At 44.7% G+C, this 18,559-nt stretch overlaps 1 protein-coding gene across 1 annotated transcript in view; it reads left to right on the top strand.

Moving 5' to 3' along the window:
* LOC126092655 (phospholipase A1) overlaps window positions 1–18,559 on the top strand; it is a 358,751-nt gene that overhangs the window by 273,361 nt on the left and 66,831 nt on the right. The window contains exon 2 of the mRNA XM_049908377.1: window positions 3,639–3,908. Within this exon, the coding sequence (XP_049764334.1) occupies window positions 3,639–3,908 (270 nt within the window). The remainder of the gene's footprint in view (window positions 1–3,638; window positions 3,909–18,559) is intronic.

Here is an 18,559-nt window from a genome sequence, read left to right as displayed (position 1 = left end):
AGTACTAAATCTCTTACTCCCCTGTATGATACAGAGTTCTGCTTAGACTGAATCAAATGTACCATCAACACAATGCGGTATTTGGTGACGCAGCATTCCTAATGATTTCAGGCGGCTGCAGAGACGAAAGACCTTGGAAATGCAGAGATAGTTACCTAACTGACACCCTGTTTAAGTGTGTGATACAGTGATTTATTGACCGTAGTGAAAATAAGCGTGTACTGTAGGCAAACATTTATAATCTATGATTTCTTCTTGTATCAAATGTATCATCAAGGCAATGCGGTATTTGGTGAGGCAGCATTCCTAATGATTCAGGCGGGTGCAGAGATAATTGCCTATGAGTCTGCAGCTGGCGCACTATTACTAAAGCGTGATGCAGTGCTTTATTGATCGTAGTGTAAATAAGCGTGTACTGCAAGTGAATATTTATCGCCTATAATGCATTGTTGTTGAATTTTCATTTACATAACCCAGGGACGCTGAAATAAGTAGTAATTTAACTATATTGTTCGTAGTTTCAACTACGAGAGCAAGAAAAGTAGCGCGTTGATTCTGACTTCACGTGGCGTGCTTGTGAATGTCGACAGAAGAACTTTACCTTTGATTATTTTCTTTTAGAGAAACGTGTTTTTTGCTTTATCCACTTTACTCTTTGATTTTTGTCTTATTACGATAGAGAAATTAGGTCAATGTCTAGTCTGCGATGTCATTCGAATGTGCCTACCTCGAGTGTTGATCAAAGACGGCGAGTGGCAGTCCCCTTCGAGACCACAGAGTCCCATGTTTTACTTGTAACAGCAGGACACGGCACCCATCTCGAATTTAATGGCGAAGCAAAGCCACCAATTATTTAGATATTTTACCCACGGATTACTGTTTCAGCTTGTTGACGCTTTTCTGAAGTAAAAGCGTTCCTGCAAGTAAAACGGTTTGCGCAAGAATACTGTTACGGGAGGTGGAATATAGAATGTGGAATAGGTCACAGAGTTTTTAAATGGTAAAGCTTCATTAGCCAAAATCGTCTAATTTGAAGCAAGGCTATGAATTATATTTATGTTAAAAATCACCACACAAAATACAGCATGCTCTTACAGAGAGACCTGCTTTTTAAGAATGCTACTTCTACCTCGGTAGGATTGCTCTTGCCGTCACACTGAATATTGCGTTGTATAACAAGCCTCCATAAAGATGAAATTCACACTGTAATTACTTTCCATTTTAAATCTTTCAACCAACACATAATTTTGTATGTAGATATTAATTTTCTTTCCGTTGGCTTCCTTGCATCAACCAACACTTTTCTAAATACTGCTGGGTATTCCTCAGAACAATTTGACGCAGCTTTCACAATCAATTTTTATTACAGCTCTCACAATCAGTTCTCACTCCTCACTCGTCCGCAGCTGGAACAACAGAAGGCTGCTGCTAATCCAAACTTCATTTATTTTACTCATTTAGTTGCAGATTCTCCTTGGGCAATGCCTGTAGTTAACAATTCATATTTCCAGACAAACATTTGCGAAGTTCATTTTACAAAAAAACTGTTTAACGTACAATAGTTTCATTTTATTATGTCAGAGTGAAATTTACAGTCGTTTCTTTTACACTGCATTGCATCATAGACTTTACATATAATTACGTACATGTACAGATTACAAGTACGACTGCAGCTTCCCTTATAAATGATCCTAGAGTTGAAATTAACATAATGTTCATTCCAACACATTGGTAGCGGATTTCCGGTACAAACTGATCTCTTCCACACAGAATCACGAGATAAAACGATTAAACTGACGTTCTTAGCGAACTAAACATTTCAGATGCTGATTGTTGCAACCCGCCCTGATGAATTCGAGGAAACACATAAGTATCAGAATCACAATAAGGAATATGGTAACGTGCTCCGAATCGTCTTCAACAGAATGGGTATAGGTTAGTAACTGGATTCCTCGTGGAGAGGCGATGGGTTGTGTCACGTTCCCGATCCTAACCTCACCTGCAAGTCATACATGAAAAATAAATCAGTACTACATCAGAATACAACAATATGACGGCAAACATCTGGTGTCTGTTAAAAAGGATGATCTTGAACTCCCTGTGGATGCGTTCAGAAGGCTGGAACTGACAAAAATAACAAGGCAGTGAAGGATTTTGTGATGTCGCTGTTCGGGACTGCTCTTCTGTCCACGTAATTTACCCTGGAAGGAACACACATCAAGAATTTACTGAATGATTAATTTGGGTCTGGGAAATGATGATGAGGAACGTCAGGCTGCAGAAGAAGAAAATGTGCATGCTGAACTACCACCAGTTGAAGGTGACAGTGGAGGTGCTAAATGTGTGCTACTGCTAAAAACTGCATATCATTCCTCACTCTTCGAATGCTGTAATTTGTGACTGCAGTTATCTGTCACCTTATTTATGTCATTTCATTGTAAGCTAGCCATTTTTGTTACTGTTTTTGTGGAATAAAATAAAAGTGGTCAGCGCTACAGAATATCAATCCTAAGGGTCCGGGTTCGATTCCCGGCTAGGTCGGAGATTTTCTCCGCACAGGGATTGGGTGTTGTGCTGTCATCAACATCATCATCATCATCATTTCATCCCCATCGACGTGCAAGTCGCCAAAGTGACGTCAAATCGAAAGACTTGCACCCAGCGAACGATGTACCAGACTGGAGGCCCTAGTCACACGACATTTATTATTTTATTATTCGCATTTAGTGTTTTCTTAAATGCAATAATGGAACGAGAGTATAACCATGAAAAACACTCCCATACCGTAACACCACCCCCTCTGTACTTGACTGTTGGTCGTATTCATGACGGCACATAACGTTCTTCACGCATTCGCCAAACTCAAACACTTCCAGCGGACTACCGTAGAGAATAGCGTGATTCGTCACTTCAAATGACTCGTTTCCAGTCAAATGGTTCAAATGGCCCTGAGCACTATGCGACTTAACTTCTGAGGTCATCAGTCGCCTAGAACTTAGAACTAATTAAAACGAACTAAGCTAAGGACATCACACACATCCATGCCCGAGGCAGGATTCGAACCTGCGACCGTAGCAGTCGCTCGGTTCCAGACTGTAGCGCGTACAGAAGTGTGTGCCTTATAAGGAGCTGCTCGACCGTTGCAGCCCTTTGTGCGAGCTGGACAGCTCGTAGCACTCTATAACTCACGAGTGATTCCTTTTGCTGATTTCATGCAATGCTCGAGGAACCCTCTCAGCCAATACTTGAGGTCAGTCCGGTCTGGGTTTAGCTGCGGTTGTTTCTAGTTTAGCTGCGGTTGTTTCTTCGCGTGTCCTATTCGTAATCGCCTTACCAACAGTCGATTTGGGTAGCTTTGGAAGGATTGAAATACCTCTGATGGATTTGTTACTCTCGTGACGTCCTACGATTTGTTAACATTCGAAGTCACTGACCTGTGGTGACCGACCCACCCTGCTGTTACTGCCAGTCTATGACTACGCAACAGTCGCTGTCTCATTTTATTCGGGCGGGTGCACCTCTCACGACATCTAGATATAAGTTCGACGGTACTTAGGGGAGTCCGGATACTTTTGACCAGATTGCGTGTTCCTATTCTGTACGGCCCTGTGTGTAAGTGAACGCCTCTGTGTTCGCAGGGCCCGGCGCGGCGGAGTCGCTGCTGTGGAACATGGTGGACGCGCGCTACTGGCGCTGCGTGCTGAAGCGCAGCAACACGTGCCCGGACCCCGAGATCCGGTTCTTCCTGTACACGCCGGAGGCGGGCTGGACGGCGCGCCGCCAGGTGGACGTGCGCTCGGCGGGCTCGCTGCAGCGCGCCGGCTGGGACCCGCGCCGCAGGAACGTCATCATCGTGCACGGCTTCAACGGCACCGAGAGCAAGACGCCCATGACGCTGCTGCGCCGCGGTGAGCGCTCCAGCCTTGCGCGTAGCGGCCGCACTCGCAGTCCGGGACGAGCAAAAAAGTTACACTCCCTAGGAATCTTACTAAAAGAGTCCAAGTTAGGGACAGGGAGTATCTCTTGTATGAATGCATGGTTTCCCGGCGATATGAATTAATAAAATTTTCTCGGGCTTCGAGCCGCGTCAGGTGGTTAAAATCCCACGAGCTTTCGACCGTGCTCTTCCCGGTCATTGTCAAGTGGTAAGACTGACTGCTGTGTCGCTTTTTTTTTCCTTTATTGTAATTTTCATCACCTCAGACAGGCGGGCTGTCAGCAGCATAGTACGCTGCTCTTCAGCCTTAAGTAGAACAATAACAAGACAGATAGGTGATACAGACAAGACAGTAAAAACGGCGGGCAAAAAAAGGAGATACAAAAAACAATAAACATGAAGTCGTTCACGCTGGACGCGAAAAAACAGTAAACACTTGGTGACACGGCGCACAGAACACGGACGGCGGCGACGGCACACGTGAACAGTTGATGCGTGACGGGGACAGAGCACTAACCACAAATCGAGGCACACACACGACACACAGATGGCGATGATCTCCGGCGCGCGAAAGTCCACTGAGCGTGTACGAGTCCGGGGACCTGCCAAGAGTGGAGGAGGGGGAGGAGGAGGAGGAGGGGAATGGGAGAGGGGAGAGAGGAGATGCCATGGGTGGAGAAGAGAGGGGGAGGGAGGAAGGGGGAGGGGAAGCCCGGGGGAAGAGGGGAGGAGGAAGGGGGGAGAGGAAAGAGAAGGGATGGGAAGGGAAGGGAGGGAGGGAGGGTGCCTAAAGGAAAGGACACAGGAGGTGGGGGGGAAGGTCAAAGTTGATAGGAGGGGTAGATGGAGGGGAGGAGGACATCATCAGGGAGGGGGAGCTGGCGGAAGCCACCTTGGGAGAGGGTGGAGAGATGGAGACCGGGTGGGACGTGGGAATACAGGCGCGGCAGCGGGCGGGGGTGGGAGAGGATCGGGGATATGAGCGGGTGAGGAAGATCAAGTTTACGGGAGGTGTACAGGATCCGTATCCTTTCAAGGAAAAGGAGGAGGAGGAGGAGGTGGGGGAAGGGGATGAGATCATAGCTGTGTCACCGTGGCCGCGTCGTTACATAGCCGCGCTGCTGGCTGTGACGTCACTGGTGCTCTCTTACTCGCCGTATATGCTAAGGTTGTCATTCCGCGTCCGTCGCGGCCGTTTTAACATCGCGATAGCCGGGTCCCAGGCTGTGCTGAGCTGCAAACCTCCGTCCTTGTTGATGGTGTTTTCAGAGGTTTTTATTTCAATAGCTTCTTTTATGACGCTATCCCAAAATCCCTTCGTCTTCATAACGACAGATGTTTCGTCGAATACGGTTCGGTGTCCATTTCCTAAGGCGTGTTCTGCCACGGCTGATTTTTCTGGATAGCATAGGCGTAAGCACCTGTCGTGTTCCATCCGGCGTTGCTCCACAGTGCGTACTGTTTGGCCGACGTAATAACAGCCACAATGATATGGTTTCCTGTACACTCTAGGCGTTCTAAGCCCTAGATCGTCCTTCACAGGCCTCATGAGTTGGCGAATTTTTGCTGGGGGCCTGAACACCGATGAAATGATATCTCTTCAGGAGCCAGCTAATCTTTCCCGACGCTGGAGTGTACAGGAAAGCATGTCAGTGTGGCTGTTACTACGTCGGCCAAACAGTACGCACTGTGGAGCAACGCCGGACGGAACACGAGAGGTGCTTACGCCTACGCTATCCAGAAAAGTCAGCCGTGGCAGAACACGCCTTAGAAAATGGACACCGAATTCTATTCGACGAAACATCTGTCGTTACGATGACGAAGGGATTTTGGGATAGCGTCATAAAAGAAGCTGTTGAAATAAAAACCTCTGAAAACACCATCAACAAGGACGGAGGTTTGCAGCTCAGCACAGCCTGGGACCCGGCTATCGCGATGTTAAAACGGGAGCGACGGACGCGGAATGAAAACACTACCATATACGGCGAGGAAGAGAGCACCAGTGACGTAACAGCCAGCACAGCGGCTATGTAACGACGCGGCCACGGCGACACAGCAGTCGGTCTTACCACTTGACAATGACCGGGAAGAGCACGGTCGAAAGCTCGTGGGATTTTAACCACCTGACGCGGCTCGAAGCCCGAGAAAATTTTATTAAGAGAGTATCTCTATTCATAAATGTCCGCCGGCCGCGGTGGTCTAGCGGTTCTAGGCGCTCAGTCCGAAACCGCGCGGCTGCTACGGTCGCAGGTTCGAATCCTGCCTCGGGCATGGATGTGTGTGATGTCCTTAGGTTAGTTCGGTTTAAGTAGTTCTAAGTTCTAGGGGACTGATGACCACAGATGTTAAGTCCCATAGTGCTCAGAGCCATTTGAACCATAAATGTCCCTCTTGATGGCATGTAACAATATATGAGGGGCGTCCAGTAAGTAATGCAACACATTTTTTTTTTTTCTTAAAGCAGGTTGGTTTTGTTCTGGATTCCAGTACACCATGTCATTCTTCACTCTTTAAGCTACAACACCCTATTTTTCAACATAATCATAGCGACGGCCTTACACCACCTACCTGGAGGGCCGGTATGCCCGCATGATACGACTCTACTGGATAACGTCGAAGCCAAAGTCTTGCTGGATTAATAACTTCCCCACCATCCACGTACTGCTTTACCTGGAGTGCGTCCTTCATTGGGCCAAACATCTGGAAGTCCGGTGCGAGATCCGGGCTATAGGATGGATGAGTAAGAACAGTCCAGCTCGACTTGGGTACGCAGACTTTTGTGAGACCTTGCTTTGTCATGGAGGAGGAGAAGTTCATTTGCACATTTCCCGAGGGTAGCACAACACATTTCAGAGCTGATCGTTGCACCATGAGGGAAGACGTCAAGCAGTATAACCGTATCGGAGTCCCAGAAGAACGTCGCTATGACATTACCAGCCGAGGCTGCGGCTTTGGACTTTTTTTCGGAGAAGAGACGGTGCGGCGGCATCTCCGTTGATTGCCGTTTTGTTTTCGATTCGAAGTGATGAAATCACGTTTCATCGCCTGGAACGATCTTCGACAAAACATTGTCACGATCAGTCTTGCAAGCAATTCCGCATCTTTGGTCCTCCGCTGCTCTTCATGGTCTTATCGTGCGGCCACGCACTCTTAAGTACCCCAACTGGTGGACGAATGGGTCAGCACTACCAACAGAGACGTCCAGTTCATCCGCCGATCAACTCGAGTGAGAGTGTCCACAGGTTCCGAAATTGCAGGAGTCAGCTATGTGCAGTCAGTCGGCACACGGTTTGTGCGACCTTCTTGCCATGATGACAGATGCCTTGCCTAACGACTCACCGAGCTTTTGTTCACAGCCAGGTTTCCATAGACATTCTGCAAGCGCCTAGGAATATATGCGATGCTCTGGTTTTACGCCGAAAGAAACTCAATGATAGCTCTCTGCTGGGAACGTACCTCCGGTAGAGACGGCATTTTGAAGCTTATGTATAGCGTAGCGCAACCACCTACCGAAACGTCATGAAACCGTAGGGGCAAAAGCGGAAATATTCCACGATGTCCCACAGTGAATTCCACATTTTTTCCGACTGAAATTGACACAGAAAAAAGTGTTACGCTTGTCGTAATTCACAATTTCGCCTAATGTGACAATAATACGATCAGTACACCGGAAATCCAAAAATACATAACAAATATAACAACGCTGACAGCCATAACATACCATTAACGTATGCTGATGTAAAGTCAGTGTCAAGTAATATTTAATCGCAGATACAAAATAAATGCTACTGAAGGTCTAAGGGCGTCCTGCATTTATCCATACACAAGCCTTAGTCGGTGGAGGACGCTAGTGCTGAGGTATGTAAGTAATCAGCTTCGTATGTTCAACAGCGTAAAACAGAATATTAACGCTAATTAATTAAAATGGTTTCACGAATGTGTCTAACAATGAAATACAATGTATTAATCCTAATTAATTAAAATAGTTTCACGTGCGTGTCTAACAATGAAAAACAATGTGTATAAATAAAATCCATACTTAAAATCAGAGTAAAATGGTATAATATCTACTAATAGAAAACCTCTTAGCAGACAAAGTAAATGAAACATGACATTGAGTGAAAGGTGAATAAATTAAACAGCAAATAACTAAATGAGGTCTCGATGGTTGACAGCGCGTTCGGTGTGTCCAGGCGACTCCACCGCATGGTCTCTCTGTGGAATGTTTTGCTTTCATGTGGTGGTGATTCGGGGGCGAGGACCAATTTTTCTTTCCGCCGGTGGCCAGCATATGTGGCTCATTGCTTCTGATCAGACGACTGGCCACTCTGTGTAATAAAAAAAGCTGAGTGACGTTCTCATCGATGAAATCTGAAAGATGTCGTGCGACATCCACCCAGAACGATTGACAAAAAGACGACATAGAAACAGATAGAAAGAAAGAAGGAAAAAATGTCGAGCTGCTGAGCGGACATTCTGAATGCGCTACCAGCCATCAAGACTAATAATTAAAATAATTATGTTTCGTTTATTCTCTTTTCATACAGTGTTGTGTTATATTTACTTTGTCATGCTAAAATGGTTTTGTTATAGGTATTATACCACGTTTTACATATTTCAGTGTGACTTTAAGTGTAGTTTTTGTTTCTACATACTGAATTTTATTTTGTGCTTTATTGTTAGACATACACTTCAGCCATGTGAAACCATTTCAGTTACTGATTATGAATATTCTATTTAAGTTATTGAATATATGACGCTCGTTACTTATGTGCCTAAGCACTAGCGCCTTCTAACAGCTACAGTTTGTGTACGCATAAGTGTAGGATGGCCTCAGGCCATAACTACCACTTATTATGTTCCTCCATGTACATATAACTTGATGTTGACAATTCTATCAGAATTGTTATGGCTGTCAGTCATGTTATATTTTTTATTTATTCCTAGATTTTCTGTATATCTGGCCTTCAGCCAACTGAACATACTATTGTAGCACTGTTGTTGTTGTGGTCTTCAGTCCTGAGACTGGTTTCATGCAGCTCTCCATGCTACCCTATCCTGTGCAAGTTTCTTCATCTCCCAGTACCTACTGCAACCTACATCCTTCTGAATCTGCTTAGTGTATTCATCTCTTGGTCTCCCTCAACGATTTTTACCCTCCACGCTGCCCTCCAATGCTAAATTTGTGATCCCTTGATGCCTCAGAACATGTCCTACCAACCGGTCCCTTCTTCTCGTCAAATTGTGCCACAAACTCCTCTTCTACCCAATTCTGTTCAATACCTCCTCATTAGTTATGTGATCTACGCATCTAATCTTCAGCATTCTTCTGTGGCACCACATTTCAAAAGCTTCTATTCTCTTCTTGTCCAAACTATTTACCGTCCATGTTTCACTTCCATACATGGCTACACTCCATACAAATACTTTCAGAAACGACTTCCTGACATTTAAATCTATTCTCCATGTTAACAAATTTCTCTTCTTCCTAAACGGTTTCCTTGCCATTGCCAGTCTACATTTCATATCTTCTCTACTTCGACCATCATCAGTTATTTTGCTCCCCAAATAGCAAAACTCCTTTACTACTTTAAGTGTCTCATTTCCTAATCTAATTCCGGCAGCATCACCCGATTTAATTCGACTACATTCGATTATCCTCGTTTTGCTTTTGTTGATGTTCATCTTATATCCTCCTTTCAAGACACTGTCCATTCCGTTCAACTGCTCTTCCAAGTCCTTTGCTGTCTCTGACAGAATTACAATGTCATCGGCGAATCTCAAAGTTTTTATTTCTTCTCCATGGATTTTAATACCTACTCCGAATTTTTCTTTTGTTTCCTTTACTGCTTCCTCAATATATTGTTTTTTTTCTATTTTTTAACAGATCCAACGATGGCAGTAAACTGAAACGCCATTGTGAATTATATACGATAGCGATATGCAATCAAGGCAGATACTTCTGAATAACGTGCGGCGAAATGATACGAGTAATGCGGATATGGGCAAGGATCACTACATTCATAGTGTATGGATAAGTTGAGAATTTGGATCTGACAGGAGGCGTGATAGGGTCGTCTGTGCGGTTCCGACGACCACTGTGTCCGGATGTTGCAGTGTTCAATGCATGTGCCTAGTAAACAGGACACCCGGGGTCAACTTCCAGTCCAGCACAAATTTTCAACTCTCCCCATTGATTTAAATCAATACCCACCTGCAGCCAGTGTCTGTAATTCCTTTGTGTCTCTAAATCTTCAGCTGATTAGCAGTCTGTTATACACTCCTGGAAATTGAAATAAGAACACCGTGAATTCATTGTCCCAGGAAGGGGAAACTTTATTGACACATTCCTGGGGTCAGATACATCACATGATCACACTGACAGAACCACAGGCACATAGACACAGGCAACAGAGCATGCACAATGTCGGCACTAGTACAGTGTATATCCACCTTTCGCAGCAATGCAGGCTGCTATTCTCCCATGGAGACGATCGTAGAGATGCTGGATGTAGTCCTGTGGAACGGCTTCCCATGCCATTTCCACCTGGCGCCTCAGTTGGACCAGCGTTCGTGCTGGACGTGCACACCGCGTGAGACGACGCTTCATCCAGTCCCAAACATGCTCAATGGGGGACAGATCCGGAGATCTTGCTGGCCAGGGTAGTTGACTTACACCTTCTAGAGCACGTTGGGTGGCACGGGATACATGCGGACGTGCATTCTCCTGTTGGAACAGCAAGTTCCCTTGCCGGTCTAGGAATGGTAGAACGATGGGTTCGATGGCGGTTTGGATGTACCGTGCACTATTCAGTGTCCCCTCGACGATCACCAGTGGTGTACGGCCAGTGTAGGAGATCGCTCCCCACACCATGATGCCGGGTGTTGGCCCTGTGTGCCTCGCTCGTATGCAGTCCTGATTGTGGCGCTCACCTGCACGGCGCCAAACACGCATACGACCATCATTGGCACCAAGGCAGAAGCGACTCTCATCGCTGAAGACGACACGTCTCCATTCGTCCCTCCATTCACGCCTGTCGCGACACCACTGGAGGCGGGCTGCACGATTGGGGCGTGAGCGGAAGACGGCCTAACGGTGTGCGGGACCGTAGCCCAGCTTCATGGAGACGGTTGCGAATGGTCCTCGCCGATACCCCAGGAGCAACAGTGTCCCTAATTTGCTGGGAAGTGGCGGTGCGGTCCCCTACGGCACTGCGTAGGATCCTACGGTCTTGGCGTGCATCTGTGCGTCGCTGCGGTCCGGTCCCAGGTCGACGGGCACGTGCACCTTCCGCCGACCACTGGCGACAACATCGATGTACTGTGGAGACCTCACGCCCCACGTGTTGAGCAATTCGGCGGTACGTCCACCCGGCCTCCCGCATGCCCACTATACGCCCTCGCTCAAAGACCGCGTCAACTGCACATACGGTTCACGTCCACGCTGTCGCGGCATGCTACCAGTGTTAAAGACTGCGATGGAGCTCCGTATGCCACGGCAAACTGGCTGACACTGACGGCGGCGGTGCACAAATGCTGCGCAGTTAGCGCCATTCGACGGCCAACACCGCGGTTCCTGGTGTGTCCGCTGTGCCGTGCGTGTGATCATTGCTTGTACAGCCCTCTCGCAGTGTCCGGAGCAAGTATGGTGGGTCTGACACACCGGTGTCAATGTGTTCTTTTTTCCATTTCCAGGAGTGTATTTTTCGAGGAAGGGCGCTACAATCTGTACAAAGTTATTAACTTAACCGATGGTGTTTTTATTTGGCTATAATTAACATACGAATGTATACACTACTTACACATTGGAGTGGACTGCGCCACAGCGTCAGATAACGTAGGAATTTGCACATTACGTTCAATTTTCATGTAGAGCTTGTACAAAATAGCTTGGCCTAGAAGCAGGAATGTATCCTTCTCAGAGCTGGATGGCGAGTTCATCCCTCTGTTCTAAAGGGGAAGCCGCATTGATTTGTTGTTGGCTGATTAGTTTTGTGCTTTGTCCACTAGAAGTGGTTATTTCAATTGCTCAGGCACCGATTTTCTTACAATCAGTACTCTAGTCAAGACACTACTGACTTGTCGAATTGTTGATCGTACTGCCATAACATGTTATTATGATCGTTTGCAGACTCACTAGTTGTAGGTTCTCCACCTCTCCCCACTACTACCGTTCTACCCTTCCCTACCAACGTGTCTCCGCAGCTAGGGGCCAAGTTATTTTGTTCGTACTTTACGCATGCGTGCAAGTGTATAAATACCTGCAGTGCTGCATCTACCTACATCTACATACATACTGCGCAAGCCACCGCACAGAGCCTGGCGGAGGCCACCTGGTACCACTCACTACTAGTCATTTCCTTTCCTGCCCTACTCGCAAACGGACCGAGGGTACAAGACTTACCTACTGACTTCCAATGAGTCGCAATGTCTCTTATCTTCGTGGTCCTTACACGAAATGTACGTTGGTGGAAGTAGCTTCAAACGCCGGTTCTCTAAAATTTTCTCAGTTGTGTTCTGCAAAAAGGAAGTCTTCTTCCCCCCAGGGATTCCCATTTGAGTTCATGAAGCATCTCCGTAATATTTGCGTGTTGATCGAACCTACCGATTACAAATCTAGCAGCTCGCCTTTGAATTGCTTCAACGTCTTCCTTTAATCTGACCTAGTATGGATTCCAAACACTCGAGCAGTGCTCAAGAATGGGTTACACTAGTGTTCTATATGTGGTCTCCTTTATAGATGAACCACACTTTCCGAAATCTTCCAGTAAATCGAAGTCGACAATTCGTCTTCCTTACTACCCCCGGAGTAGACAACATTCCAGTAGAACTACTGACGGCCTTGGGAGAGCCAGTCCTGACAAAACTCTACCATCTGGTGAGCAAGATGTATGAAACAGGCGAAATACCCTCAGACTTCAAGAAGAATATAATCATTCCAATCCCACAGAAAGCAGGTGTTGACAGATGTGAAAATTACCGAACAATCAGTTTAATAAGCCACAGCTGCAAACTACTAACACGAATTCTTTACAGACGAATGGAAAAACTAGTAGAAGCCGACCTCGGGGAAGATCAGTTTGGATTCCGTAGAAATACTGGAACACGGGAGGCAATACTGACCTTACGACTTATCTTAGAAGAAAGATTAAGGAAAGGCAAACCTACGTTTCTAGCATATGTAGACTTAGAGAAAGCTTTTGACAATGTTGACTGGAATACTCTCTTTCAAATTCTAAAGGTGGCAGGGGTAAAATACAGGGAGCGAAAGGCTATTTACAATTTGTACAGAAACCAGATGGCAGTTATAAGAGTCAAAGGGCATGAGAGGGAAGCAGCGGTTGGGATGGGAGTGAGACAGGGTTGCAACCTCTCCCCGATGTTATTCAATCTGTATATTGAGCAAGCAGTAAAGGAAACAAAAGAAAAATTTGGAGTAGGTATTAAAATCCATGGAGAAGAAATAAAAACTTTGAGGTTCGCCGATGACATTGTAATTCTGTCAGAGACAGCAAAGGACTTGGAAGAGCAGTTGAACGGAATGGATGGTGTCTTGAAGGGAGGATATAAGATGAACATCAACAAAAGCAAAACGAGGATAATGGAATGTAGTCGAATTAAGTCGGGTGATGTTGAGGGTATTAGATTAGGAAATGAGACACTTAAAGTAGTAAAGGAGTTTTGCTATTTGGGGAGCAAAATAACTGATGATGGTCGAAGTAGAGAGGATATAAAATGTAGACTGGCAATGGCAAGGAAAGCGTTTCTGAAGAAGAGAAATTTGTTAACATCGAGTAAAGATTTAAGTGTCAGGAAGTCATTTCTGAAAGTATTTGTATGGAGTGTAGCCATGTATGGAAGTGAAACATGGACGGTAAATAGTTTGGACAAGAAGAGAATAGAAGCTTTTGAAATGTGGTGCTACAGAAGAATGCTGAAGATTAGATGGGTAGATCACATAACTAATGAGGAAGTATTGAATAGGATTGGGGAGAAGAGAAGTTTGTGGCACAACTTGACCAGAAGAAGGGATCGGTTGGTAGGACATGTTCTGAGGCATCAAGGGATCACCAATTTAGTATTGGAAGGCAGCGTGGAGGGTAAAAATCGTAGGGGGAGACCAAGAGATGAATACACTAAGCAGATTCAGAAGGATGTAGGTTGCAGTAGGTACTGGGAGATGAAGAAGCTTGCACAGGATAGAGTAGCAATGAGAGCTGCATCAAACCAGTCTCAGGACTGAAGACAACAACAACAACTACTACCATCGTAATATACTTGTTCCATTTCAAATCACTTTGCAACGTTACGCCTAAGATGTTTAATCGATTCTGCTGTGTCATCGGCACACCGCGAATACGTATTGGAAGATTACATGGTTGTTTTTCTCATGCTCCACATTAACTTACATTTTTGTATATTTAGACCAAGTTGCCATACATCACAGAAAAAGATATTTTGTTTAAGTCATCTTGTATCCTCCTACAGTTACAAAATGACGACACTTCCCCGTACACCATAGCGTCGTCAGCAAACATCCGCGATTTGCTACCCAGTCAGTGCGTCAGGTCATTTATGTATACAGAAAATAGAGCAGTCCTTTAATTAGTCATCGCAGCAGAGTGGCACTGCGTATTCGGCCACCAGCCGCCTTATTCCCTTTCTTTAATCACAATTGTCGTGATCTCTACAATTACTGCTTTCAACTCTTATGAGTCATCATTGGAACTAAATATAGAGAAAAGACAATATCCAACATTACTGTGAAACATAAAAAAATTTAAATGCAAAATAAAAATAAAACATACACAGCTATCTTGTAACGAAACTGTTCCGTCTGTAATAGTCAGTTCAGTGACATTAGCTGCCTTACCTGCTCGCGCGTCGTACTTACAAAATGGATCATGTAGGTCGGTAGAGGTCGCATAAGCATGATGGCATACACGTGTCGAAACTTGAAAGGTTCTGTTTCAAAAACACTGTAAAATAATTTGTTGAATTTTTCCTCAAGATATCCGTCCGTCTTTTATTTAACTATTTTTCTGACCTTTTACCTGCACGAGAGACTGACATCGTCGAAGGGTCACCTAACAATGCTGATGATAATAGTCAAGTCCACCATCAGCATTGTAGGGTGAATCTTTGACGATGTCAGCCATTTGTGCTGGGTTTGGCAGAACGTCAGAAAAATTACTAAACAAACGTCGTTGAAGATGCCTGGACAAAAGACAACGGACAATACGCTCAGCCAGTGGCTACGAAAGCTTCAACAATTTTGTATACTACAACCATATTTTTCATTCTTCCACTATATAATCAACCACAGTTTTGGGTATTTAAGCAACTAAGATAAATTAGTATTGAGTCATCCGGACCACTCTTCCAAAAATAGCAAATGAAATTTTGTATTCTCTTCTGTAATTACGGAGCATATAAATAAATACGTATAAAAAGCAAACAACTAAGCATAAGTAAAAACATGAATGACAACGCCACAATAATTTTGCCAGCGAAAGACCATAAATAAAGAGTAGGAATGTACGATGAGTATCCTGGTGTCTTCAAACAAATGAAAGTTTTTGTTAAATTCACTATTGAATATCTCCGGTCCCTCCAGAACCTTGAGAACTCTTTGTTTTTGTGCAGTGTGCAAAATTTGCGTTTTTCGAGCCATGGTCGTCATTAAGTGATTTTGTAAAATCACGTGTTCGCCAAACGCGAACTCGTGTGTTCCATGTATCGAGCTTCGAAAATGCGTCTAGTTTCTTCTGTACGGGGTGAGGCAGCTAACACAGTCCATTCAAAATATATACAACCGAATAAAAATATTGACTTGCAGTTTTCGCACCGTTATAGCGGAAAATATGGAGAATTCGATGTTAACAAGTAATTTTTATAGTTTATTGTCGCCGAACTACGACACCGACTTTGCTTTTTTCTAATGGTACTATATACTTTTTTCTGTGGCATTCGAAAGAATCTTCTAACAGGACTTCAATGACAAAACATGTATGGGGCTTGATCAAACATATGGCCGAGCGGTTCTAGGCGCTTCAGTCCGGGACCGCGCGACTGCTACGGTCGCAGGTTCGAATCCTGCCTCGAGTATGAATGTGTGTGATGTCCTTAGGTTAGTTAGGTTAAAGTAGTTCTAAGTGACCTCAGAAGTCCCATAGTGCTCAGAGCTATTTGAAGCCATTTGATCAAACATATCAAATAACAGGGCCGCAAACCACTGCCCCGCAGTCAGGAGAGGAGGTTTCATAAACGTCTGCACCATTATACCAAAAATATGCAAACACGTAACTCAGGTATGATTCTTGTGTTTACCTGTGCGCATGAAACCCATCAGTGTGTGTTCTGCTGCAGTAGCAATCGGCTAACTCGCTCGTAAAGCTTTTGAGACGTTCGCAAAGTATACGACAGTTAAGAAAGTGAAAATCGTTTATGGAGAATTTCGTCTACCTATTAGAGCTGAAGAGCTACCTATTATGCTGAAGAGTATCTACATAGTGCCAAACACTCCACTGCATTTCATCGTTTTCGCATTTCGCTGTCTCTACAGCTTCAAGGTAATGACTTACAGAATTTGTTACAACTGTCTGAATGATACCTACGAAAAGTGCAAAGTGATGCGACATATCCTTGCAAAATTTTGTTTAAGGAAGAATCATCTTTGATATTCCAGTCTTGTCAACATCACATTAATTGTCATTTAGAGATCCACATTGACTCACACATGTGGATAAAAGCAGTGCTCTTGGTCTATCAACGTTTGGTGCGTGTTTTTCAAGATCCATATCATTGGACTATGTTATATTAATGGGCATCTAAATACACTGGACATATGACAAGCAGTGTGATACCAACTTGGCGGATGTCCCTCTCAGAGCTCACATGTAATGACAGCCCCTCTTATGAGAACATTTCGAGAGCATTGGAACGGTTGTTCAGGAAACATAAAATGGCCTGCACACTCACCAAACTTAACAGTTCTACACTTTTACCTGTGGCGAAAATTAAAACAAGAGGTTTGTTAGGAAACAACGACGACTGCCGAAGGCATGAAATACCTTACAACACGGGCTTGTGCTGCCGTTAACTGCAGATTAGATTCAAAGTGCAGTATTGTTTCTCCAGAATCACTTTCTAACATGTAGCAATGCTCCAGTTCAACATTTGCGCACATGGTATGACAGCCGTGATAATAAACACACGAACCGTACCTGAGTTACGTGTTTGCTTTCATTTGGCATAACAGGACAGACGTTTATAGAACCTCTTTCCGTAATGGTTGGACAGTGGTTCGTGACGCTCTCATCTTGAACCTATTTGATCAAGTCCCATACATATTATGTCGCTGAAATTCTCTTAGAAGCGTCTTTCAACTGCCACAGAAAAAAGTATATCGTTCCTTTAGAAAAAAGTAAAGACGATGTCGTTATTCGGTGACTATATACGACAAAAATTACTTGCGGACGTCAGGAAATTCGCCATATTTTCTGCTATAGCTTGGCGATAACCGCATTTCCATATACTCGTATTTATTCAGTCTGGATAAACTCTTGACGGCAAAAAAAAAAAAAAAAAAAAAAAAATATCAACACCGAAAAATAATTATACATTTGTCTACGTAACATATGAAGGGCTTATTTCAATAGTGGTACCAGTCTATTACCTCCACTTTTCTGTCTATAATGCTTCTGAAATTAATGAGCCAAACAAACAGAACGAAAGGTTCATCTCTAGCAAGAAGCCATATGCTTGATTATTTCTGGTATCTCAACTGCAGATTTTTCAGCGCTCATTTAACTTTAGGATTCTGTATCTCAATATGAACAAAAATGGACTTGTACCACTATTGAAAGAAGCCAATCATATGTAAGTGATTAACATCACAAGATCATCGGTTAATATAAACGCGATGTAAACATTGCAAATGTGAAACGCTGGTACATTAATAGCCGATGTAAGCGGCAGAATGTTCAAAGCAAGCATGCAAACTTGCGTGCGTTATGTTGTACAGGTACCAGGTGTCAGTTTGTGGTATGCTCTTTGCGGATGACGCTGGAGTTGTCGTCCGTTGATTTCAAATACACTCCTGGAAATTGAAATAAGAACACCGTGAATTCATTGTCCCAGGAAGGGGAAACTTTATTGACACATTCCTGGGGTCAGATACATCACATGATCACACTGACAGAACCACAGGCACATAGACATAGGCAACAGAGCATGCACAATGTCGGCACTAGTACAGTGTATATCCACCTTTCGCAGCAATGCAGGCTGCTATTCTCCCATGGAGACGATCGTAGAGATGCTGGATGTAGTCCTGTGGAACGGCTTGCCATGTCATTTCCACCTGGCGCCTCAGTTGGACCAGCGTTCGTGCTGGACGTGCAGACCGCGTGAGACGACGCTTCATCCAGTCCCAAACATGCTCAATGGGGGACAGATCCGGAGATCTTGCTGGCCAGGGTAGTTGACTTACACCTTCTAGAGCACGTTGGGTGGCACGGGATACATGCGGACGTGCATTGTCCTGTTGGAACAGCAAGTTCCCTTGCCGGTCTAGGAATGGTAGAACGATGGGTTCGATGACGGTTTGGATGTACCGTG

This window comes from Schistocerca cancellata, chromosome 7 (genome assembly GCF_023864275.1).
Source record: "Schistocerca cancellata isolate TAMUIC-IGC-003103 chromosome 7, iqSchCanc2.1, whole genome shotgun sequence".
NCBI lineage: Eukaryota > Metazoa > Arthropoda > Insecta > Orthoptera > Acrididae > Schistocerca > Schistocerca cancellata.
The sequence above is the reverse complement of the archived record's forward strand: the minus strand, read 5'-3'. Positions and strand labels throughout refer to the sequence as shown.